General features: G+C 38.1%; 1 protein-coding gene across 2 annotated transcripts in view; it reads right to left on the bottom strand.

Annotated features, from left to right (window-relative positions):
• Positions 1-26,441, bottom strand: part of LOC149014244 (putative isoprenylcysteine alpha-carbonyl methylesterase ICMEL1) — a 30,005-nt gene extending 3,564 nt beyond the window's left edge. Inside the window, exons 1-7 of one of the 2 annotated variants that reach the window (XM_089156322.1) lie at positions 25,575-26,441; positions 15,534-15,610; positions 15,260-15,329; positions 15,098-15,178; positions 13,565-13,639; positions 1,146-1,247; positions 934-1,074 (exon numbers count right to left, since the gene is read on the bottom strand). In XM_089156322.1, the coding sequence (XP_089012448.1) occupies positions 934-1,074; positions 1,146-1,247; positions 13,565-13,639; positions 15,098-15,178; positions 15,260-15,329; positions 15,534-15,610; positions 25,575-25,966 (938 nt within the window). In that variant the 5' untranslated portion in view covers positions 25,967-26,441. The remainder of the gene's footprint in view (positions 1-933; positions 1,075-1,145; positions 1,248-13,564; positions 13,640-15,097; positions 15,179-15,259; positions 15,330-15,533; positions 15,611-25,574) is intronic. The other variant, XM_089156324.1, reaches the window with a different exon arrangement.
• Positions 26,442-26,645: the final 204 nt, after the last annotated feature.

The following is a 26,645-nucleotide window of genomic DNA, read 5'->3' on the forward strand; positions in this document are numbered from 1 at the left end:
TACAAAGTAATTGATTTTTAACCTAAACACACATTACTTACAACGCAAGGTATTCCCAAACATTGGGAATTTTTTGCTAATTAAGAATACTATTATAATTAAAGTATTAATTATTAGTAATTACTAAATACATGAAATCAAAATTAAACAAAAAATTAATACATCTCATTCTCACGTAGCTTAAGTGAGCAAACTAGTAAATCTCCCAAAGATTGACTCGTTGGCTACACGATACTATGCGCTTGTGGTTACTATTATTTTTTTGAACACCTGGGAACCTTAAAAGTCACCAATTGCTACAAAACCTTACCCCAAGATTTCTAGATGAATTTATGATTCTCTATTCAGCAAGGCAATCAAGTAAACTAAAAAGGAAAAGTCAGCAAGGTTTGACCAGTCCATGCATGAGACCACCCAAAACAAAAGTCAAGTTCTTTAGGACTGCCTCTTTCTGATCCTTTCCTAAAACCAAGAATTAGTTGCTTTCTCTTGCCCACAATTTGTCCCTTACTATTTCAAATTTCAATCGTTTATTTCATGGAGAGATAAAAAAAATCTGCTTTCATCACCCCATATCACTAAACCACTTCCTACTGTTTTAACCTGAAGTGAAAACTTACCTAAGAGAAATGCTAATAAAGTGGTAGTTAGGGACGAAGGAGAGGTTTCAACTCCATAATTCGAAGCTATTTATGCACATGCAAAATGCAGCACCCTTTACTCCACGGATCTCACTTTGGAGACTTTCTACATGAAAGAAAGAAGAAAAAAACCACCACCAAGTACTGTGATAATAATAGTTGTGTAGATTATACTTGACCACTAGGAAAGGAATACTTGTAAATGGTTCAAAAGAGGGGATGAGCTATTTGCAGAAGCATCACTTAAGTTCACAAAAAGTACAAGTTACAAAGAGAGAATGGTAAGATTTACCCTCCAGATATGCCAAAATAAGCTTTTATCTGTGAAACACTCCAAGAGACACTTTCATTTTCTCCAGATTCTTTGATGGCCTGGTCCAAGAGTGCACAAGCTGCAATATGAGCACCAGCTGATTGCCCCATTAAATAGATCCTGCATATAAAAGCATGAATACAAATGTGTACCTCTTAATGCATGGCTAGGTAACATCCAGAGAATTTTACCTATTAGGATCACCTCCATATTCAGCAATCTTGTTGCAGACAAACGATATTCCTTGAGAAGCATCTTTCACCATATCACCAATGGTTCCCTGAGGAAAATTTCTGCATGTGCAGTATTGTGCACAACATGAAATAAGAACAGAGAGCTTTGACAAAATCTTAAAGTATTCTATGCTAATGATGATAGAAGCATATTTAGACAAAAACAACCAAATAAGATAGGTAAACTTATTAAATTCATTCTCAGCTACATGACTACATCTCTGTTATATTTATGAGGTAGGTCGTATGGAAAACTACATCTGCACTCTAACCTTTATCAATGCTTTCTCTTATTAATAAAACAAGATGTTTTAAACTGCCTGCTTCTGTTCTAGGTACTTTGTTCTGCAATCAATAGTGATTTGTATGAATTCACAATTGTAGAATTCTCATGACTCCATGCACACCATGATTTACATGTGTCCAGGAAGTTGAAATTCATACAGACAGCTGTGTGTTGCATAAAGCCAAGTGAAATAATCTTAATAATAAGCCTTAACATAATCCCACTGAAGTCTCCTTTTGCAAACTAGTTTTAGATGCTTTCTATGAAGAAGATTGAATTCTTATTTGTGGCTGTTTCTATTTCTAGCATTAGTTGCTTCTTCCATCTCTATTTATATAATTCTAATTTCTCCTAGGATTAGGAACACGTTGGCCGCATTGTAACTTGTAACTCAGTCACATATAAATGAAGGGTTGTGACATGAGGTGAGGGGCAAACTGATATATTCGACATTCCTTATCTCCATTCCAATTATTCTTCTCCTCCATCGCCTATCTTTCCTAATTCATTTTCCAGTAAGCTAGGTTTTCTACTGCTAAATACTATCAAGGTACGACATTTAATGATCTGCTATTCTAGTTTGAGGATCTTCCAAGGCTTAATTCTCTTGTAAGGATGTAGCAACCCAAGCTGCTTATTGCTGAGAATCAAACCCTATATGAAGTTCTCAATTGAAAACTAGGGTTTTATCCCCACAGTTATCACATGTACACTTCTTGAAGTTTTCAATCGGTCTATTCCTTTTTCCTTTTTCCTTTTTTCCTTTTTGTGGGTGGGGAGCTCTCTCTCTCTTCGGCACCATATTAAGGATTGAGATCAGAATAATTCTCCAATTAAACACAATTCTCCAATTGAACCACAAGCTCAGGGCCTCTGGCAGTGAGGTTCTTTGTGAAAGAAAAAAAAGAAAAAACTCCCCCGCTTCATGTAATCCACTTGATTCCTCTCCTCTCATGAATTCTTTCAAATTTGGCTTGCTTCCAACCCCTAATGCTGAGATTGTCACTGCTTCTGTTGCTTGGGTTTCAATACGCTAAGTTTCTGGTTCTGCTGCTGCTGACATTATTGGGTTTGTGAAACCTGATCTGATTCGAGTGTCTGCCAATTTTTTCTGCTGCTGTCAGGTTGGGCTTTCAAACCTATTTCTGCGGTTATTTACTGCTGTTTTTGATTGCGTTTTAAATCCTAATTCAGCTGGGTAATCTAGTGCCAATGAATTTGATTTATAACCTTAATATGATTTTGGTTCCTTCTGATTGTTTACTGCTGTATTCAAACCCTTATCCTCCTGGCAATTGTTTCTATACCATTATTGTGTGCTATCAAAACCAACTTTGGGTCTAAATGATTGCTTGCTTACTGCAGCTGCTACCTTCTGCTACTGCTCTTCTTGGCTGTTGCTTAATTACTCATGTCTGATTATAAACCTGATGCAGATCCAGCACTGAAATGGCCAATTTCCTTTGAAATCAACCTAGGGTTGATAAATATGGGTGTTAGGCCTTTGTTCTGTTCATTTATGTGGGTCATGGGCCTAATATAATGGACCTAGCCAAGTACGAAAATAGGTCAATTAATTAGTTCAATTGGTACAATTATGTAAGTTCTACCCAACATAAGTCACAAATGTGAACTAGTCTTTCATGTGCAAGTCTTAAGTTATTAAAAGTTAGTTAGGAGTTCCAGTCCAAATAGAACTCCTTTATTTGTTTGTTAGGGGCCTATTCCCCTTAGAACTCTAGGATTTTTGTTATAAATAACCTATCCCATTCAACGGAAGGCTACCCCTCTCAGATTACTAATAAGGTTTTCAAAATTGGATCATCTTTGTGAGTGCATGCTGGTGTGCAATGTTTTGTTCAATTTGGTAGGTCCAAGATTGAAAAAACATTAAGGCCCAAGAAGTCAAGCCTGGTTCCTTGCAGTGGCTGAAAGGATGCCACAACTCCATCTCCATTTGATCCAAGCATCTATAAGTTCCCCCTCATCCAGATTTCAGGAAGCCTACACCCCATCTCCCTTCTCCTATCATTTTTTTCTCTTCAAGAACTTGTTTTCAGTTCCAGGTTCCATTGACACCAAAATTTCCAAGTCAGATATGCATCAATCTGATACCGATGGATTTGACCTAAACTTGGATATTCCCAAGTTGTAGCACCATCCAAGTCCTGAAGACCCATTAGCCATACAAGCACTATTAGGATTCAAGCTCCTAGAAAATTCAGGATTCTCAAACCAGCCATCAGATTTAACCAATTTTCACACCACATCCTCCTTAACACCTCCATACCAAACCCTCAAAATTTTATTTAAATCAAACCACTAAGAATACCAAAATTGCTGATTTCATTGTCCATTGAAGATCTTGGAGGACTGGCCATCATTTAGTTTAGGCCACATTAAAGCCACTATCGGACAATCACCAAGTTAAGACCACTATCAAACTCTCTAAAGCTTTAAATAATCCCTATGGCCCAAGCTCTTTCAAGTCTTTATTCATGCAAAGGAAGAATACAATAATTGAGTATAATAAGTGATGAGGATATCAATGAGCAGTTCCGAGTTTACCGACGACGCCGACATAGAGATCATCCGACGACAGCATCTATGTGGATGGATGATGAGTTCGGAGGTTATCGGATTGTTAGGATCCTATGGTTCGATGGGAAACATTGCTCATAGGCAGTTTGTCATGTTATTTTCCTTAGTCTTAGTGGGTTGGGTAGTAGTTTACTATTGAAATATTTTAATTTCACGTTTGAGTCTTTATGGGCTGGGCCTAGAGTCTATTTTGGCACAATTTTGAATTATTTTGAGTTTGGGTTATATTTACAACTTAAGTTGGGGTTATTTTGGGAATTAAACATGTAGGGTTGTGAGAAATCAATTTTTTTATTTAAACCTTTGTATGGAATTCGTTTTGGGCAATCAATGAATGAAAGAATTTGAAAAGAAAAAAAGAGTTCATGTTGCTCTCTCTCTCTCCTTCCTGGCGGAACCAGCATTTCCCCTCTCTCCAGGTAATCTCTCTCTCTTCCTTTCACCCTTGTTTCCCACTAGAAAAATTCCCCTTGCTCTCCTCTACAAAGATCTACTCTTTTTTTTCTCAAAAAAGACCTAGTTTTTTTCCTAGAAATCTTCTTCTTCTTCCCCAAACCCCACGGTTCTGTTTTTCTTGCAGAAAAAAAAAATCTTTGTTTTTTTTATTCCCCCTTTCCCTTATACGGCAGTCTAGTTGTCTTTTGTTAGTCTCCCTTCCCTTCTCTTTGTTTCTTTTCTTTCTCTCCCTCTCTCTTATCACATACTCACTTTCCTAGGATACGTCTTTACTTCAAAATATATTTTTTTTTTTCCTTTCTTAGGATTTACCACTACTTCAAAATATTTTTTTCTTTCTCTTATTTCTGTTCCTATATGCTTTCTAACCCCTGTTTTGCAGCCAGGATCAGCAGGTAACATTATCTCTCCCAAAATATTTCTCATTTATTCTTTGGCAGTAGTTTTGTTTAAAACAAAAACTTCCCAAGACTCCCTTTACATTGTTCATTGTTAAATTCCTTGTTAGAAATCTGATATTGATTAGGACAGCTCTATTTTTCTTTAAGTTTCTTAATATCCTTGCATTCAATTTAGTGTTATGGTGCCAAGATCCCCATCCCCTTGTTTCCCTATTGATTCTTGTTTAGTTGTGCTTACTAGTAAGACTCATTATGTTTATTTCTCTACTTTAGTTGTCTTACATGCATAATTAATCAGATTTCAAGTGCTGCAAATTCCTTTCTTTACTATCTGTCAAGAATAGGTGTTTAATTCTAAGAGTCTAGTAACCCACTTTGTAGGTCCCCTAGTTTCTAGGGTTTCTCCTACATCAATTCTGATATCAGAGCCTGGTTTAGAGTGTCAGTACTGCTGGACTTTTAGGTTTCGAGTTGTTAGAATTGTTGGTTTTTAGTTTAGGTGTTTTTAGGTCAGACTGTGTATGGTAGTAACCCGAAGTGGAAACGAAGATTCCAATATGACTACTTCATGAAGTGCCCAATTGACTCAGCTGCTCCAACAAAATGGAGAGATCTTAAAGGCCATTCAAACAACTCAAGAGGAGTTAAATAACAAAGGGCAGCACAGGCAGCCCAAGCCACCACCATTCAGGCCATAGAATGTAATGTTCGGACCCTTGCAACACGACTTACAGCCATAGAGGGACAGCAAGAGCAGCATGGACATAATACTCAAGCCAATGGACCTAGGAATGAAAACTACCAAGTGGACCTCCGGAACTTTGACCACCGCCTCGAGGATCTTGATAGAACTAGGGATAATTTCCAAGGTAATGGAAAAGGTAGAGGTAGAGGTCGTGGAGCACGTGGACATCTTGGTCCTATGCATCATGCAACCTATGAGCATGACAATGCCCTTAACACCCATGATAGAGGGTTCGTTATTAGGAGGATAGTCAAGGTAGAGGCCCCATCTAATGATGGCCAAATAGATGCGAAAGTCTTACTAGATTGGATTAGACAAATGGATAGGTACTTTGATTTTTATAATATGTCGGAAGAGGTTCGCTTTAGGTTTGCTAAGATTAAGCTTACCGCGGCTGCCCAAGATTTTTGGACAGAATTAGAGTACCAAGAGAACAATCTAGGACTTGAGCCAGTGACCACTTGGGTTGAGATGCAAGAAAGGCTTAAAAGGGAGTTGTTACCTATCACCTATAGGCTGAACTTGTTGAATGAAATGAACACCCTAAAGCAAGGGAAATTAACTGTGACTGAGTACATGGCCAAATTCAATGAACTCAAGATTAAAAGCCGTACTCGCGACGATGTTGAGCAGACACTTTATAGATTTATTACTGGACTTAACTCCGATATCCGGTCACGACTTGCACCCCACTTAGTGCGAGATGTCCCTCAAGCCTTTAGGATTGCTCTAGAACTTGAGACGTCCATGAAAACTTTTCCTCAAAAGAAGAGCTTTCAGCTCGGAGAATCTAGTTTCCGTAGGTCTACCCCATGGTTATGGCCAATTCAGGGGCCATGGTTGAGTCCTGTTGGACTATATCTATTATAAATCCTTTTGATAAGTCAGCTGCAAATGCTATGATGGTAAACCACGTGATACATAGTGGAAACTTGTTGGGCTAAACGAAAAATCAGATGGACGAATGAACTTTCAAATGCCATCAAGATCGACAGTTCAACTAAGAAACAGTGACATGAATTGAAGTTCTACATCTGGTACATCCACTTTGTCCTATGTTAATTATCACCAGTTGATTAAATGTATGCAACAGCTTGAGCCTGCCTCCACCTCCAAACTCACCTCTACTTCCACCATAGCATAAAAAGGCGGTTCCCGCGCCCTAGTGAATTACGAGTACTATGGAAAAGAGCTTCATGCAAAAGACTAGTTTTGAAAGTTGCATGGACGTCCAACAAATTCCCACAAAGGAGGTAGGAGTGGAAATAGGGGTAGCAATCCAGCATATGCACACCAAGCAAATTCTAACACCCTAAGTATTCCAGCAACTCTGTCCTCTAACGAGCTTCAACACCTTCGCCAGTTGATATCCAAATTTGACATCTCTTCTTCAACGCCGACTTCCAATGTGAGTGTAGCTTCTGCCATTGTTCCCTCTGCTGATCCCTAGTCCTCCACAAGTATTTTCGGTTATCACAATATCAACTTGACGTATCACTCCTAGATAATGAACTATGGGGCAACCGACCATATGACTGGCTCATCTTCCTTGTTTCATACTTATTCATCTATTCCTTTTGCTCAAAATGTTGGAATGGCTAATGGGTCTCTTTCCCCCATCTCTGGGAAGGAATCTATTACTTGTTCACTGTCTCTTACTCTAACTTATGTTTTGCATGTTCCTAAGTTATCGACTGACCTTTTATCTATTAGTAGCTTCACTCATTATATGAATTGCAAAATAATTGTTTTCCCTTCTCACTGTGTATTTCAGGACCTAAAAATGGGGTGTACGATTGGCAGTGGTAGACAAAAAGGGGGCTCTACTCATTGGATAGGTCTCCACCACCTCTTTCTACGGCCTTTAGTTCCACTTCTCCTGCACTTTTTACTTTGTTGCAATGGCATCGCGTCTTGGCCACATTTCTTTATCTGTTTTATCCAATTTATTTCTTGATATGATTAGAAGATATTATGAGACCTGCATTTTAACCAAACAAACCAAGCATGTTTACCCTTTTTCAAACCATCGTAGTATTGTACCTTTTTCAATTATTTATTCTGATGTGTCAGGCCCATCTCGGACTGTCTTTGTCTGGTCATAGGTGGTTTGTCACATTTATTGACTATTGCACTAAGACCACATAGGTCTACTTACCACACCAGAAAAGTGATGTTTTCCCGCGTTTTCAAAGCTTCCATAACATGGTTAGGACACAATTTGGACCATAGTCAAAATCCTTCGTACAGATAATGGGATTGAGTACTTCGGTGGTGCATTCCCTTCTTACCTAGCTAACCATCATCATACGCTAGACCAGTTGCATCAACACTCCACCTCAAAATGGGGTTGTCAAACGCAAGAATAGACACCTACTTAAGGTGGCATGTTCCCTTATGTTTACTATGCATTTGTCTCCTAAGTTTTGAAGTGGGCAATCCTTACTGCAACTTATCTGATTATCGAGAACCTTCCCAGGTCTTAGACCAACACTACCCGTCTGAGGTTCTTTTAGGGACAACAGCATTTACAGTGCCACCTAAGGTTTTTGGTTGTGTTTCCTGTAACCACCATGTCCATGGTAAGTTGGATCCTTGTGGGATACGGTGCATTTCTTAGGTTATCCTCCTATGCAAAAGGGGTATAAGTGTCATCATTCTGGTTCTCATCGTTTCTTTGTCTATATAGATGTGTTCTAGGAACAAGTTTCTTTCTTTTCCCCGACACCTCTTCAGGGATAGAATCTTAGTCAAAAGGTTCTAGTCTTGATTCCTCCTTTAGATATTTCTCCTAAAATTCTTGCACATGATCCTCCTTTGGAAAATGGAGTGAACAAACAAGAACAATTGGTGGATGATATGCTAAGGAAGCAAAGACCTCTGAAGACCTATCAAGAAAGCAGCAAGCATAGAAGAAAATTCGACCGAAAATTCGAAATTTCAGTCGAAATGTCTGCAATTTTCAAAAACAAAATGAAATTCCAATTATTTCGGAAAAGTATCAAATTTCAACTGAAATTTCGGAGATTTCGACCATTTCGGAGGTTTCGACCATTTCGACTGAAATTTTGACCACTTCAACATTCCAACTTGTTTTTCCTTAGTTTTTTTTTATTTATATCCCATTTTCACCTAATTTCCACTACTCCTTTGCCTTCAAACACCTCTTTTGCTCATTTTTGGCCTCCAAACACCTCCTAAGCCACAACAGTTACAAAAGAAACTCCGGCAACAATAGAATGTGAAGCATGAGCCATACCCAGTAGTTCCAAACTTTCCCTTTTTTATTTTTGTTTTGTTCATGCCTTAAATGATCTTGTATTGCCTTGAAATTAATATATGTTTAGCCTAGGACTATGATCTATGATTGTGTTTTGTTAAACTTATCTTTTTATTATTTTCCACCATTTTTTCATTTTCTGACTTTAATAATTATTTTTTAAAACTATGTATTTTTATTTTATGTTTATATGATATATAGGCTTCAACTTAATATATGTGAGACACCATCACTTGATCTAATTGGTCATTTTGTTTTGTTGACTTGTTGTATATGTAACCATCTACCAAACAATTCATGTATGCTAATGATTCTATGTCTGTATGCAATACAGTTTGCACTTGTTGGAACTAGTCATTTGTTAGTATACTTGAATGATAAATTGTCAATGGTTTTTTTTTTTTTTTGGCAAAATACTAGTTCATTGTGTTTATTATGCTTGAAATAGGTAATATGCAAGAATCCAAATCATTTTGATTCCATATGATGCCCGAAATTGAAGTTCCAATTTCCAAAAAAAAAAAAAAAAAATTGTCTGGATTTGGCCAAAATTTTGACCGAAACATCGAAATTTCGGCCTTCTGCAAGGTCGAATTTTCTACCTTAGCAACAAGGACTTTCTCTTTTGTGTCGAGCCAAATGGAACCTTCAATTCCTAGTTAGGGGTGCAAGTTTGGCCCTAGTGGTCCTGACCCTCTCTGTCCCTTTATGAGCCTGAATAGGGCCAAAATATTCTAATCCTGAATTAAGGCTAACGACAAGCCTATAATTAGTGTTTGCCTCGCCCTAATTGTCCCTACCCGCCCCTGATTTTGGCCCCAGTCATAACCTGGATTTTGGCCTTGATTTTTGTGGTCAAGGCAACAATATGGATTTATAAATTTTTTTATTGTTTTTATGGAGAAAAAAGAGTATGGATCTCGAGTTGTCATATATTTTTATGCATTTTATTCTCATTTGTTTAAGATATTTTTTATGTCAAATTTAATAGCATTTTAGAAAATCAATTGCTTCTTTATTTTTTTTATATATCAAATAATTCAAATTTAACAACACGTTAGAGTATAAGATTTTTTTTCTATTGCTCGTATAATTGAGATATTATTGATATCAAATTTATCAAGGATATAGAAAAGCTTGGAAGTTATGTTGTTTCTTTATTTTTTTTTTCTATATCAAACTATTTAAATTTAACAAAAGGTTAGATTATGGAAGCTCTATTTTTCTATTGTACATGTAATTAAGATATTATCATATCAAATTTAATAAAAATAGCTTGGAAGTTTATTTTTTTCTTTTCAAATTAACAAGAGCATAGATTTTGGAAGTGTCAATGTTCGATTTGGCATCTAATTTTCGACTTAGTTAAGATAATTTTTCTGTTAAAGTTGTCAATCTAGGTCGCCCTGTCCTGGCCCGATTAGGGACAATCAGGATGGGACAGAGACAAGCTTGGCCCATTAGGGCTTAAGGTCAGAGACAAGGATTTTCGGCCCTGAATCAAGGTCAAGGTGGGAATGGACTTGCGTATAAGCATTTAGGACTAGGATTGGGTTTGAAAAAGCCCAGCCCAGCCAGCCCTTCCTTGTTGTAGTCCTACTCCTAGTCCTGAAGTACAAGTTTTTCCAGATAAGCCTATCTCTGAACCCTCTTTTGACCCTACGTTGTCCTTACCAATTACATTGAGAAAGCAGCCATGGACTTGCACCAAACACCCTATTACCCGTTATGTTTCATATCAAACCCTATCCCTAGAGTTTCAAAGCTTAGTTTCCTCTTTGTCCTTTACTTCTATTCCCTACACTTGGCCGGATGTGTTATATCACTCAAACTAGAAGGAAGACATGGATAAGGAAACGTGAGCTCTAGAAAAAAACAAAACATGGGAATTGGTGACTTTACATGCAAGAACGTGGACTATTGGGTGCAAATGGGTGGTCATGATCAAGCACAAAGAAAATGGGATAGTTGAGAGGTACAAGGCAAAACTGGTGGCCAAAGGCTTCACTTAGACTTATGAGATTGACTAACAAGAGACATTTGCCCACATTTCCAAGATGAACACAGTTCAGGCTATTCTTTCGTGTGCAATGCATAAGGGTGGAGCTTACGACAGTCAGATGTTAAGAATGCTATTCTACATGGAGAACTCTGAAAGGAGGTGTACATGGATGTGCCATCTTGTTATTCCAGTGCCAAGACTCATGGGAAAGTATGCATGTTGAAGAGGGCATCATATGAGTTAAAGCAATCTCCAAGAGCGTGGTTTGGAAAGGTTCCATAAGGCTATAATCTCTAATGACTACAAGCAAAGGAATGCAAACCACACTATGTTCATCAAAAAAGATGGTTCCTGCAATCTTGTACTTCTAGTATATGGAGATCATATTGTGATCATAGGCAGTAGTGATGATGAGATTTCAGCATTGAAGACCTTTTTGGGGATTGAATTTGAGATCAAAGATATGGGAAAGCTCAGATATTTCCTAGGGTAGGAGATGGCATATTCTGCCAATAGTGTGTCTTTCTCTCAAAAGAAGTATTCACTAGATCTTTCGAGAAAGCTGAGATGCTACGATATAAGCCTGCTAAGACTTCTACTAAGCCTACCTACACTTGAAGGCAAAAAGAGAATCAGTTGACAAGACGAGGTATTGGAAGTTGGTGGAAAAGTTGATATATCTGTCGCATACAAGGCCAAACATCACATTTGCAATATGTCTTGTTAACTAGTAAATGTGTGATCCCTACTCATCACACTTGGACGCGGTGTAGCGTATCTTGAGGTACTTAAAGGCCACTTCAAAAAAAGTGATTTTTTTATTTCAACTCATGGCACTTGAAGATTGAGGCAATATACAAATGCAAGTGGCACGATGTCCAGATGATAAGAGATCTACCTTTGGATATTGTGTGTATATAGGAGGTAACCTCGTGACTAGGAGAAGCAAGAAATAGGCCATGGTAGGGAGGTCCAATGCCGAGGACAAATTTAGGCCTATTGCTTAGGGCATTTGTGAGGTATCATTGCTGAAACGGCTGCTTCAGGAGATTGGGTCAGATCCAGGGGTTCCTATATAGTTGTACTCAGTATGTCAACAATCAGCATAGCTCATAACCTAGTACAGCATAACAATACCAAGCATGTGGAGATTAACAGACATTTCATCAAAGAGAAGAATGAGCCTGGGTTGATCCATATCACTTTTGTTACTTCAGAAGAGCAGCGGGCTGAAGTGCTTACAAAAAGCTTAAGCACCAAGGTGTTCCAGAGTACCATTGGAAGTTGAGCATGATAATATCTATGCTCCAACTTGAGGGGGAGTATTCTAAGGAAGAATCGCTTGGAGGAGATCTAGGTTAATTGGCTGATTTGGATAGATTTAGGTGATTTACTTTCCTTTTCCATTCTACCTTATTGAGGGTAGATTTGCCAGGATATATTTGGATCTTATTTTTCTTGTAAGATTCCCACAGTGGGAACATTTGATTTTTCCTGTATTTGGTAAGTTTTGAGTACAAATAAAGCTCCTGCTGTGTCCTTCAGACACAAGTCAGGACTTCTCTAACTCTTCCAACAGTAACTCTTATGTCTTATCCTTCTTCCATCTGTTGGTTTATTGCCTAGGGTGCTTCATTTAATATGCTTCAATGTTGGAGAGAGATACACTTATTATAGTTTACATGATGTATCAAATACACATAGCTGTTCCCATTCTGGTTCTTCATGAGGTTGCCAGGTCCATGCTGATGCACAACCACCATAACTGCATCCACGGACCACAAATGTCCAAAAATCTACACCAGCTCTACTTAGGCTTAGCCATTAAATTGAGTCAAATTACATAAGATAGGCGAATCAGTTAACCCTTAAATACAAGGGAAGGGGGAATCTCATATACATTTTCGGTGTCACAAATTAATACGAACTGAACAAATAATTGAATAAAACTATAAAAGCATAGCATCATAATCTCATTACATGCCACTAGTAATAAAAATCAAATATAAACTGCCAGTCAAGTAAGAGACAGACAATGTATATGAATATTATGAAAAAATTGATGCCAGCATATTTTTCTAATTACTAAGGTGACAATATTCTAATATAAGAGATTTTTCAAGAAAATTAATTGAAATTGGAGCTGTCTTTTATATAACAAATAGGACAGGTATAACATGCCATAAAAACACCAAGAGTGCTCAGGAAGAATATAGCATGGCCCACAGCAAGTTCTTGCAGAGACCTCTAAGATATCTCAGATTTTTCAATGTCGGAGACCAAAACTTATATTACTTGTATGCGTTACTACTCATGCCATTATGTTTAGGATAATGACTACCAGTACACCTAGCCTATTGACCTAAGATCTGAAGTCAAGCTCCTATTTGACTTTAATATTTCAAAATCTGACTGCCAGGCTGTATAACAAGTTTTATGACCTAACTAGGTCAAAAACCCACTGTAACCTGGCTTCAAATACAAAAACAATATCGTACCAACTCACTGAGATCTCAGCACAGCTTGGTTTTCTACCTGACCAAAATCAGTACCAATATGAGCCCTAAAACCATGCAGCATGGAGCCACTGAAACTAAGACAGTTACCTGTAATCTATACATGCCACAATGATTTCTCTTTCTGCTAACTGTTGTCCTAAAAGGGAACCCCATGCTTTGTACCTGCATAAGTAAGCATACAATGACACTTAACCAAGAAAAGAAAAACTTTCAGATGGAATAACAACTATATTTACTTAACCAAGAAAAGAAAAACTTTCAGATGGAAAAACAACTATATTAGCAAAGCCAGATCACACAACAGAACCATTAAAAAATAAAACCTGTTTTGCTACTTCGCTGATGTAAATTATACAGATTCCGTTTCATGCCTCTGTATTATCTCTTTCAACTAACGTAAAAGCATTTTAAGGTCTCTCTGCCTTAACCTTTTAATAACTGAAGTTATTACACTTTCCATGTGATGTTAAATAAAAATAGAAGGCAGTAGACATATTCAAAGAATTAGGTATCAGTCAGTTGTATTGCGTCATTTCTTTGTAATGTATCAGCTGAAACGTATTGGCTATCAGTGAGTACTGATATATCTCTTCATTTTCCAAAAAAAAATAACAGTACGTATCATGCATATCACATGGCATCAGTCAATATGGCCCACTACCCTCACTATGAACCTATTTGACAAGTTTTTAGGGATTTAATATGTAGCGATATGTATCAGCCTATACAGTCCAATATACAGCATAATATACATAGTTATGTAATGTTTTTGGGATAGATCTATTGGTCGATAGAGCACAATACATACCAATACGTACTGATACATTTCAGTACACTCAACACAAAGGATTTAAGTCATCTTTTTTGCCCAAAAGCATGACCCAGCAGCATGTAGGCAGAAAAAAACAGTGAGGAACCCTTTGAAGAACCACCAAATCTTGCTTTCAACCTTCGCTTTCTCACAAATCTTGTAGGACTTCCACTCAACACTTAAACAACTCAATTAATTGAAAAACATCCTTTGCACCAACCAACAAGTTGAGATCAAAGACTTAAAGGGGATTTTGTAGGAAAAGACATGCTTTTTGAAAAAACTTGATTCCCCCCCCCCCTTCAAATAATGATTTCCAGTTCTGGTTTTTGCTACAAAGTCATGCATTGCAGTCAGACTAAAGCACTAGATACACCAAGGTTCCACATTTGTAAGGATTTAAGTTCAAGTCCATACTTCAACCGAAAATGAGAACTTGAAAAGCCTTCCATATAGAGTTTGAACATCCCTCAACACCTTTTGTAGCTATAGACGGAGTGAATAGTGATACATGTAAGAAACATCATCTTCTTAACAGTTTCATTTTAACAAACTTGTCCTCCTGGTTATACATTATTCTCCATTTTAGTAATTATGCTTGATAAAGTGACTCATATATTGCTTGTTTCTATTGTAATTTGTTCAACTTTGATCATTACCATGTATTTCTATATTGTTAAATACATATCTCCAAGATGATATGATATGATATGATACCTCTCTTAGAATCACCAGACCCATAAGATACCAAATATCAAGACTTTAAACTTTGGACACGCTACAATTAAATCGATAGATTAATTCCTCACCCAATAATCCAGGCACCACCAGTTACAAATGCCACAACTGGCTTTGGCCCATTAGTATTTACAGGCAAATACAGATCAAGCCTGCAAAATCAAAATGAGATGAGCAATTAGAAAAAATGCACAATTAATGCACAGATCAATGACATATTACCTAAACTGTACCTATTTCTTGGTTGATCTCCGTAAACTATACTTCGACGAACCTGACTTGAAAAGAAATAGTAATATCCAACTGAAATAAATAAGAGGGACCAATTAAACTTATTAGAAACCAAAATTAACCAGCAGAATCCTGTAACACACACACACACACAGAGAGAAGGGGAAATGGACAGATAGACATCCTCACCACTAATATTGAAAGAGATGAAATTAAATGAGATTATCATAATCATAAGTTCATAAGTTCATAACCTTATCACCAGAAAGTACACACCTTTGACAAAACCGGGCATAAGTAGCATAGCATAAAATCCAAGAGCAAGAAATTTTATGATCCACCTGTAGCCTACCCTGAATGAAAATAAACTATTAGAAAGTTTATTAACCAAATCAAAAAGTTAATTATTGGCAAGTGCAAAAAGTAGCCTAGCATATTAATGAAATTCACTCTTGTTTATAATGTTTGCCATGTCAACCCATTGAATGTAATCAACCTCCAGAGTTTTTCATTGCAAACCTTTGATATTAACTTGGCAAGTGTACAAAAGAACCTTAGCAATTAATGCTTTTGCATTGACATTGATGATAATGAAGAAAAATCTACCCACCATGCAATAGGGATGCAAAAAACAGTAAGCAATGGATCATCTATCATTAAATAATTCCCGATGTTGCACTGCTTGGTTTAATAGGAGCAGGATAATAAGCCATTGTAAAGTCCATGGCTCAAACATAGAGATTCCTTGAAGTCATAAAAACATGTCCCAGTAATTTGCTTTGGACTAACTTCATAACATACGCATACTGCTCCCTTCCCTTCAAAATGAGAAAGTAGTCACACTATCACAGAGTGGTAAGCATGCACCAAAATTTGGAAGTGACCAAACAAGAGTCAAAATGCCAACAAAGGTTGATTAAAGTTATTAAAGGAGCCTAATTTGGGCCCAAGGGAAGTAACTGAACTAGAACCAGAAGGCTTATGAAGATAAAATGAAGATATAAAAGGCACCAAATTAAGCCCCACCATGTCGAAATAACTTTGAGTAAACAAAACTAAAGTTAAAATTAATTAAGTAAAACTTCCCCTCACTAGAAATTGGTAAGTAGGGAGGGTGAAAGCAAAGTGGGACCAATGGAAAGTAGAAAAACAAGGAACTATTTGTATTTTTGCAATTGTAAAAGGAGGAAAGTTATATTTGGGTGGGTGGGGGAAATTTCGGTGGGTGAGGGAAGGGGAGGGAGGAAAAGAATGGAGTAAATCCCTACCATGCAAACCAAACAAACTGAACATGCAAGTTCAAACACAGAAACTGCCAAGATTTGCCTGACTTTTATTTTAACCTCCCTCGCTTCCTTGGCAACCAAAGCTGGCTATGTGAATTGAGGAAAGACTCACCAAAATGCAACATCCCATGGTTTTTAAAGGAAAACAATGGAGTGAATCCCCACCATGCAAATCAATTAGGCTGAAGTTGTCTGTTTTCACAACAGATCCTGTCAAGTTACCCCTATCTTTTCACCAAAATGCAACATCCAAAAGGTTATTGTGCAAAATAAGGGCACTAGCTCCAACTAATAAGTAAAGAAAGAGCGTCGAGTCCTCGTCCTTGATAAATAACTTCAACAACAATATAGGCAGAGAATTTCTGAATATTTCATTTTGAATTGTTCTGTCTATAATGAATAAATAGTTCGTTCTCTCTTCTTTATCCTGGAATGATGGAAAGGAACAGTTGGACAAACTAAGATTAAAGAATAGAAGTTAAACGTGTATGCATAAGCAACTAAAGTCAAACATTGGTGAATGAATGGGAGACCATGGCTCTTACAGGGATTGGACTCCTTACTTTCTCATGAAGACTCCACAAGGCCCAAACATAGACCATATCATTGGAAATATTCCTGACATCACCATTGGCTCCTTTTGTGGGAAACCATGCCATCCTTAGGTTTGTAAAGTAACCCATAATTCCCTCAACTTGGGTGGGGCGTCGTTTTGTAGGTAATACCTAGCCTAACGGAGACTAGGATACCCCACATTGATGGTTTAAGGGAAGACCATAAAAATCTTATGGGGATTGTGATTCTCACTTCCTCATGAGGCCATTTAATACTGTAAGGGTGACATTAGGCGCCCAAAGTGGACAATATCATGAGACATAATGATGAAAACCAAGATCTGGGGCTAACGATAATGATGTAATTTCCCTAGATTTACGGTTCCCCAGGAAATTCCAGTAAATAAAGATGAAGATTCTAGGGTTTCAGATGGTGCTTTCACACTTTCTAATTCAGTTACAGTGTGAGCAGGGTTCTGGATAATGGCTGAACCTAAAATTAGGGTTTTTCAAGGATTCGGCTAGGGTGGATGGAGGCTTACCCCTGTTGGTTCTGTACTCGCAGAACGGATCTCTATTAACATTCTGTCACTCAGAACGTCACTTGATTGAACAGAATTTAAGGAAACCAGAATTCAGCAATTTAAAAATTCTGCAACTTCCCAAGGTAGAAGATGAAGTGCAGGTTTTCTAAGATTAGGGAAGCAGGACTGAATTGAAGGAAGCAACCATAGAAGTTGATCCTACGGGATATTGCGACTATAATGGAGATGAGAAGGACCTGAAAGGGGTTGGGAATTAGTAGTTACCAGCAGGTGGGAGTGGCTGCTATTGCAGCTAAGAAGAAAGGGAAGGGGAGGGCTACAGTGTGTGGGGAAGGGGTAGGGTTTGGCTGAAACTGCAGGGAAAGGGGAAGGGGGTAATTGCGATGGGGATGGGATGGTTTCCTAGGCACCAAGCAAGAGGAGGGGCAAGGAAAGCTACGGTGGAAGGGGGAGGGAGTTCTAGGGTTGCGCAGGAAAGAAGGAAGAGTGGGGAGGCTGCTGTACTTACTTGAGTGCTTGGGGATTGCATGCTTGATTGCTTGAGTGCTTGATGAATTGATAATCTGCTGGATTGATGAAGAAGATGACAACTAGAACAATTTCACTCAACCAGGACCCACCCAACTACAAGACCCTTATCCTCAACTCAATCAAATTTATTAATCAAAACTGAAAATGACAATGCAATAATAGGCCATTTATAGCCTGAAAATAAAAGACTCTGACTGGGGCTGGGAATCCCTAATAGATAAGGATCCCAACTCTAGACTACCACACTTGAAAGGGAATCAAATTACCAAAATATCACAACTCTAGGATTGGAATCTTACTAACACTCTTTATCTTTGAAGCAAATGATAAATAAGATAACTTAAGACTCAAGCAACAACTTTAAATCAAACTATAACTCTTTAACAAACCAAACTTGACTCAGATTGGAAACTAAAAATAGAATCGAACTCATAGACTAAAGTTGGAAGTAATTCCAGCTCTCAAAAAGGGAGTAAAATGCCCAAAATACCCCCCCAAAGGGTTTCGGCCAGCTTAGGGTGGCTTTTTGGAGCCACCCTAGGGGCCGCTGGTGGTTTCAGCCAAGGGGTCTTTGTATTCACCTCTGTTCTCCCCCTCTTGAGCACACTCACCCCCCCCCCCAAATAAACGGTTGTCTGCTTCTGGAAGTGTCTTCACACTAGGCCTCTGTGGAGTCTTGTTGGACTGGGTCACCTTGACTGGCTGGCTCTGGGGAGGATCTACTGTATGGCTTGTCTCTTCTTGGCATCTTCAGCTAGGTTTAGTGGTAGAAGTACAGTCTTCTGTCCTTCATGCTTGAAGATGCACTTGTTCTCTTTGCAAGGGATGGTGACATCTCTATCATAGAACCACGGTCTTCCCAAGATGAGGGTAGTGGACTTCATAGGTATGAAATCACACTAGATTGCGTCTGAATAGGAATGTAGATGGATTGGGATAAAGCACCTGGTAACCACATCTAGTCTGGAGACATTCAAGAGTGCTACCCTGTAGGGTTTGGGGTGCTTTCCGGGTGTGACTCTTGTCTTTTGTAGGAAGTCTTCCGCCACTGTGCTGATGCTACTGCCACTGTCACAATGTCCAGGGCTTTAAGTTCTCCTGCCATAAGTGTGGTGTGGAAGATAGTGTTTCTCTTCCAATCATTTTCTTCAGCAATAGTGGTGGACATCAGAATTCTAGAGACCAAGTTGAGATGGACTGCTAGATCTATCTTGTCTTCACTGTATTCTTCATCTCAAAACTCTGGAGGTAGACACTCATAGGTCTCGTCAATAGTTGGGTCCGGTGGGGGTACCCCTCTAGGACTGCAAGTCCTTTCCTCTTAGGATACTCTCTGGCGAAGTGCCCTCTCTCGTTATAGAAAAAACATACTCCTGGTTTGTTGCCAAAGTTTGGCGCTGTTTTGGTAGGAGTGGTTACCTTTGCAGTTGCAGTGGGGCTAGTGGTAGGTGGATCTCTTCTGCAGTCTCGATTTGGCTGTTTCATTTCAGCCAACAAGGTCTTGGCTCTTACAGCTTTGTTAAATAAGTCCCTCAAGTCAATGACGTCTATAACCCCTAAGGCCAATTGGATGTCTAGCTTTAACCCTAGCTTAAACCTAGTCATGATTTGAAACTTACTCTCCCTAGCAAGGAAAAAAATTTTAAAGACCAAAATTTTTAGGTTTCGACCGAAATTTCGGTCGAAACATGTCATTTTTCTTTTAAATTTCTTTCGGGCCTTATATGACATCCATTTCATCTGATTCTTGCCTCCTACCTATTTAAAGCATAACAAACACAATGGAACTAGTATTTTTCCAAAAAAAAAAAAAAAAACCATTGAAAATTTCTGATTTCTTGCCTCCTACCCATTTAAAGCATAATAAACACAAGGGAACTAATATTTTTCCAAAAAAAGAAACCATTGAAAATTTATAATTCAAGTATACTAACAAATGACTGGCTCCGACAAGTACAAACTATATTGCATATAGGCATAGAATCATCAACATACATAAATTGTTTGATAGATTGGTTACATATACAACAAGTCAAACAAATAAAATGACCAACTAGATCAAGTGATGGTGTCTTACATATATTAAATTGAATCCCATATATCATATATACATATAATAAAAATACATAATTTAAAAAATAATTATTAAAATCAAAAAATGAAAAAATGGAAGCAAATAACAAAAAAATAAGTTTAACCAAAATAATCATAGATCATAGTCCCAGGCTAAACATATATTAATTTCAAGGCAATACAAGATCATTTAAGGCATGAATGAAATAAAAATAAAAAAAGGGGAAGTTTGGAACCGTTGGGTATGGCTCATGCTTCACATTCTATTGCTGCTAGACTTTCCTTTGTAGTTGTTGGCTTAGGAGGTGTTCGGAGGCAAAAGATGAGCAAAAGAGGTGCTTGAAGGCAAATGAGTCATGGAAATTAAGCAATAAAAATCAACAAAAACTGAGGAAAAACAAGTTGAAATGGTTGAAATTTCAGTCGAGATGATCGAAATTTCGGTCAAAACCTCCGAAATGGTCGTAATCTCTGAAATTTCGGTCGAAACCTGTAACTTTTCCGAAATAATTGGAATTTCATTTCGATTTTCAAAAATGCAGGCATTCCGGTCGAAATTTCGACAATTTCAACCGAAATTTCTTTTATGCTCCCTTAGTACCAGTTCTACAGGCCAAAGAGTCAAATTGCTGCATGTAATTTGAAACTGATAGATTACCTGCCTTCAAAGTGTGGAACTGCTCTTGGAATCTAGTCCTGTAAGAAGAAAGGGAAGGAGAGGGCCATGGTGGGTGGGAAAGGGGTAGGGTTTGGCTGAAACTGCAGGGAAAGGAGAAGGGGGTAACTGCCATGGGGTTGGGATGGTTTCCTAGGCCTAAGCAAGAGGGCAGAGGCAGGTAAGGCTACAGTGGAAGGGGGAGGGGGTTCTAGGGTTGCACAGGAAAGGGGGAAGGGTGGGGAGGCTGCTGTAACTTACTTGATTGCTTGGGGATTGTATGCTTGATTGCTTGCCTGCTTTGATGAATGTTGAAAATCTGCTGGATTGACGAAGAAGATGAAGAACTAGAATAATTTCACTCAACCAGGGCCTACCCAACAACGAGACCTTGATCCTCAACTCAATCAAATTTATTAATCAACAAAGCCGAAAATTACGATGCAAGAATAGGCCATTTATAGCCTGAAAATAAAAGACTTTGACTGGCGTGGGAAATCCCTAATACATAAGGATCCCAACTCCAGGCTACCACACTTAAAAGGGAATCAAATTACTACAAGATCACAACCCTAAGATTGGAATCTTACTAACACTCTTTAAGTTATCTTTAAAGCACATGCTAAATAAGATAACTTAAGACTCAAACAACAACTTTAAATTAAACTAAAACTCTCTTTTTTTGGTACATCAAACTGTAACTCTTTAACAAAACCAAACTTGACTCAAACTGGAAACTAGAAATAGAATCAAACTCACATATTAGAGTTGGAAGTAATTCCAGCTCTCAAAAAGGGGCCAAAATGCCCAAAATACCCCCCCAAGGGGTTCAGCCAGCTTAGTGTGGCTTCTTGGAGCCATCCTGGGGGGGGGGCCCTTGTGGTTTCAGCTAGGAAGTCTTTGTGTTCACGTTTCATATTCCCTGACCTAATCAAATGTTATATGAGAAAAATGGCTTAACTGTCACAACCTATAGGCACAAATCAGTAGACAATAGGAACTACTACAATCATGAGCAGGTTAATAGTTCTAAGACTGGAATTTGATAGATATCATCCACAGAAATACCCAGGGTCTAGGAAAACCAACAAATGAGAAATAATGACAGCTACATGACTTCAAATTGGCATGCAAGGCCCTGAAGAAAAGTGGAGAAGAGGTCCAAAGTAAGAGAAGCAGATTGATCAGAAGTTTCTCTAACTGAAGCTCCACCTTTTGCACTCTCTTACATTCTCATGTTGTATGAAAAAGGGAGTCCTAACGTTGTATAAAAAGGAATTGAAGAATTGAATAACCGCAAAACTCTGTCAGAAGTCCCCAAGTCTTCAAGGAAGAGAATTTTCATTGACTCAACAGTAAGGGGGCAATTCTATAGTTGGTATTCAATTTCTGTCTACATAAATCATCATACAGTAATCAGTGGAGCTCGTAACTCGCAATCCCCATCAATTACTTTGATGGGCCTTGGTGTAGCCTTGTCCCTAGAACACTCCTATACCTTGGATGCCTTGCTTCTGGATCCCCTCTAAGGCTCTAATGCATTGGTCATCATGCATCTGGACCCTCTCCAATCCTCTAATGCCTTGGGTAGCTTACAAGTCATGAGTATGAAAAACATAACAGAGGGTCCACATAAGCATGGCTACCAAGGAATCCAGCTGCAATCAGTTCCATAAACCACCATTAAGTTATTAACCCAAGAGCTAGCTCCTCTAGTGAAACAGCAATAAATGTTAGACAATTTCAAGAAGGTAAGAAAATCAACTACACATGCAGGACATTAGTGTCCTAATTCAAATGATATATCTTCCTTTATAGCCACTGTATCACACATCTTTCTTCAAATAAACCATCACTTGTCTTCCACCAAATCATTATCTTCTATGTTTAACAGCATGTAATGTTACTCTGCATTAGACTATCAGAGTCCAACTTCTCCTTATAGTAACATAGACAAACACAACTTCCTTAACCATATGATGTATGACAACACTCACACCTTGAATTTTCAGCAATGGCTTGAAGACTAACATACACTTCAAGACCCATCCATACCAAATCCAAAGAAAAACCTTCACGTTGTATTTACTATATGGTTCTTAGAGAAAACAGATTAAGCAGCAGAAGAACGCAACTATATAGCATACCCTGTATCAATCTCCTCCAGAGCTGCAGTTTTGACATTTCCTTGTTTTTAACATACTCAATGCTTCCATCAGCTAATAAAGCCAACTAAAAGTCAAGTCAAACTTGAGGAATGATTACTCAAAACAAGGAGACCAGAAACATGTCTCCAAACAAAGCCTTAAAATAGCCAAGGAATTCTAGGAAACATCAAGAGAACTCATTTCTGACAGAAAGCCTGTTGAAATGAAGTAGTGTCTTGAGCCAAAGCATGTATCAGCCACAGTTCAAAGTTTTTTGTTCAAAGATTTCTTGCTCAAGGAAAAAGATGAACCATTGAAAAAGATAGCAGCATGAATAATAGGAAACAGTGTTCGAGTTCCATCCTAAAACAATATGGTGTGAATTAAGGAAAAAATATACCACAAAGTGGCTATTTTAGATGTATGAGATCAGCAAGAAATAAAGATGGGTGACATAGAGGATGATGGCTCACAAAGAATTAAAGTGGGATGGATGAAGTGGAAAATGCACCCAGAGTGCTGTGTGGCTGATGTATACCTGTAAAGCTAGAATGGGAGTTCTATAGGATTGTCCCTTGACCAGCCATGATGTACGAAGCAAAACATTGGGCAGTTTAAGAAGTGTCATATTGATAAGCTTTGTTTAGTACAGACAAGGATGTTAAGATATGTGTGGGAAAAAAAAGGATAGATTATGAAATGAAAGCATGAGAGTGAGCATAGGAGTCGCCTGGGGTCTCCCAGTATGAAAGAATAATACGATTCGGCTGTGGGAGGGAAAAAAAAGCTAGAAGGCAGACCTAAGATGACCATAGGAGAAGTGGTGCAGAAGGAAAAATGACCTCAGACAGAGCCTATTGGAGGGCTATGATTCATATTGGAGGCCACATTTAGCCGTGATTCTCCTCAGATATTGTGTGCCTAATTCCTCTTTTTCTCACATCCCCTTTTTTTCTGGGCAGAACTATGTTTTTCTTATTTGTTTTGTTTGGAATCCATATATCCGACCTCATTAAGTTGGAATAAGGCAGAGTATGTGGTTTTTGTTGTTGTGTTCGAGTTCAACCCTTTGAAACAAAGCTATTGAGCCAATCCGTTACACATATGGGACACAAGTCAGGTGTACATCTGCTAGGCAATGCATATAAGAAGGAATCAGCATAGACAATTGAAAACTGGTTAGACATGGATTCAGCAAAGAATCCAGACACTGAAAGGGCTCTTCAGATTTAGAAATACAAAGTTGTACAGCTTATCCTCAGAAAGAAATCATGGAGATTTTTCATAATGGAAACCAGCTAAGTAGCAGCATATGCATAAGGAATACATAGTTGTACAAGCAAAACTCCTACAACCATTATCAAGATCTTGAACTTCAAACTCAACTTAACTCAGCCTTATGCCAACTAAATGGCGTCGACTGTATAGATGTTTTTTTCTCCAATAAGCTATATGTAAAGTCATGCTTATTACCCTGGCTCTTTTAGCACCTTCAATCCAAATAAGCTGCACTTCCTTACTAGAGTATTCAAAAGCCTACATTGCACATGCCCATGCCCATGCCACCTCAAACAAATTTCTCACATTCATCATGTATCAGAGGATTCAAAGCTGCTCTTAAATAGCTCTAATTTATCGACTGTTTATTGTATCCTTTCTAACTTTTTCCCTTTATCCATCTCAACATTCTCATTTCAGCCACATCATATTTATTTGTTAGTCTTTTCACTGCCCAACATTCAACTCGAAGGATCATTGCTGGTCATATAACTATCCTATAGAATTTCTCTAAGCTTTAAAGGAACACAGATCTCAAAACTTTAGTCATGCTCCTCCAGTCTATTCACCCTATTTTAATTCTTTGTGTAACTGCATAACATATGAAGCTATCAAATTATGAGTTCAAAGTGAGTGGCTCATATAGACTGGAAACTAAACAATCAGAAAGGAAGTGAATCAAAGACAGAAATCAAAAAATGCACATAAGGCTTATATTGTTCTACAAAATTGCCTAAGTCCACAGTAAGATAAGCCCTGCATCACTATCACACGATTGCTTGTGGTCATATCTCTCACAGATTAATCACAGAGAAAAAACTCTAGCCAAAAATATACAATGGAACTCTAGACAGGTAGAACATCTACCCCAGCAGCTAAAAAAATTAGAAACAGATCACTTAAAACAACACATTTTCCCTACAGACATCTATAAAATTAAGGGTTTGGACACTAGTTACTACACAAGATTGAACACAAAATTACAGATATTCTCCAATTTCATTTAAGACTTCAATTCATTCCAATTTACGTAAAAGCAACTTCTTTGTCAATGAATGAACCCTGACATGTCAGAAAAAGAAAAAACAAAATCTTGGCAAATTTAAAGATTATAATCAGGGAACAACCATGGTTTGTATCAAACAAGTTGTACACAATCCAAACAATAAAATTCTATCAGATCTAACAACGAAAGCACAAAGATGATACTTGAAAAAATCAAAGGTAATTGATATAAAAGAATGTTACCCTAGATAGCGTAAGAGCTTGAAGCTAAGACGAGTAACCAAATAGGTCTCAGAAGCAGCGTGGCCAACGTCCCGCTTGAATGAGTATTCACGACGAGGGAGAGAAGGAAGAGACGTGTCGCTATTGACCCTACGCCTCCTCTGTTGGTGCAGGTTCATGTTACTGCTGTTGCTATTGGTACTGGAAGCCCGGGAGAGCAAAGGTTTTTTCTCAATAGCTTTCGCATCTCCAAATAGCATCGAGGACAAGAAAAGCAAACGACCCTGATTCTCACGACCTCTGAATAACATTGTCTTTGTTCCCATAGTCGCAGAAGAGGGAGAAGAAGGAGAACAAGAAGAAGAAGAGGAAGACGAGGGAGTCTCAGAGATGGGTAGGATCTGAGATTGCATGAGGTACTTATCTTGATGGGTCGAGATTAGAGATGATAGGAAAGTGAAGATCGAGAAACTACGAAATGGGTTCGTTGGATTGATCAGTTCAGTAAGGGGGTTTCAATTTGTGTGGCCAAATGGAAGACGGAAACGGAGAGAGAGGGAAAAGGATAGAACATCGAATCATAGATAACCCATTTCTTTATCACACTCATGAACTACCTAGAGAAAGAGCTGGGCAGGGATTTCGAGTTCAGATTGATCAGCGGTTTCTAGACTCCACACGGCGTGATTTGGATCGATTCTCGGGTGTGGAGGGTTCGGAATTCAAATTGGTCGTTAGCTTTCGGTTCCTTTTCTTTCTCTTTTACTCTGCTTTTTCGTCTTCTTCTGTTTTTTGCTACTTTTCTTTGGTTATTTGGTGGGTCCACTTCTCTGTCACTGCATGGTGCTTCGTCAGCTCACTTCTCTGCTTCTCTGTGTCTCCGTGGCGTTGAAGCTTCAGAAAAACAATAAAGGAACAATTTGCGTGGTGGCGACAACCAACCACGATCCCTCACGCAACTTCCTTATATATATATATATACCATTTTTTTTTTGGGTAACCATGTCCGCAATTTGTTTATTATCAAATTTATTTTTTTTCCAAAACATGTAATGCGATTATAAAAAATAATAAATAATAAAAAAAAAAACA

The sequence above is a fragment of the Hakea prostrata genome, chromosome 5 (assembly GCF_041222555.1).
Source record: "Hakea prostrata isolate BN-2017 chromosome 5, UWA_Hpros_2, whole genome shotgun sequence".
NCBI classification, from domain to species: Eukaryota; Viridiplantae; Streptophyta; class Magnoliopsida; order Proteales; family Proteaceae; genus Hakea; species Hakea prostrata.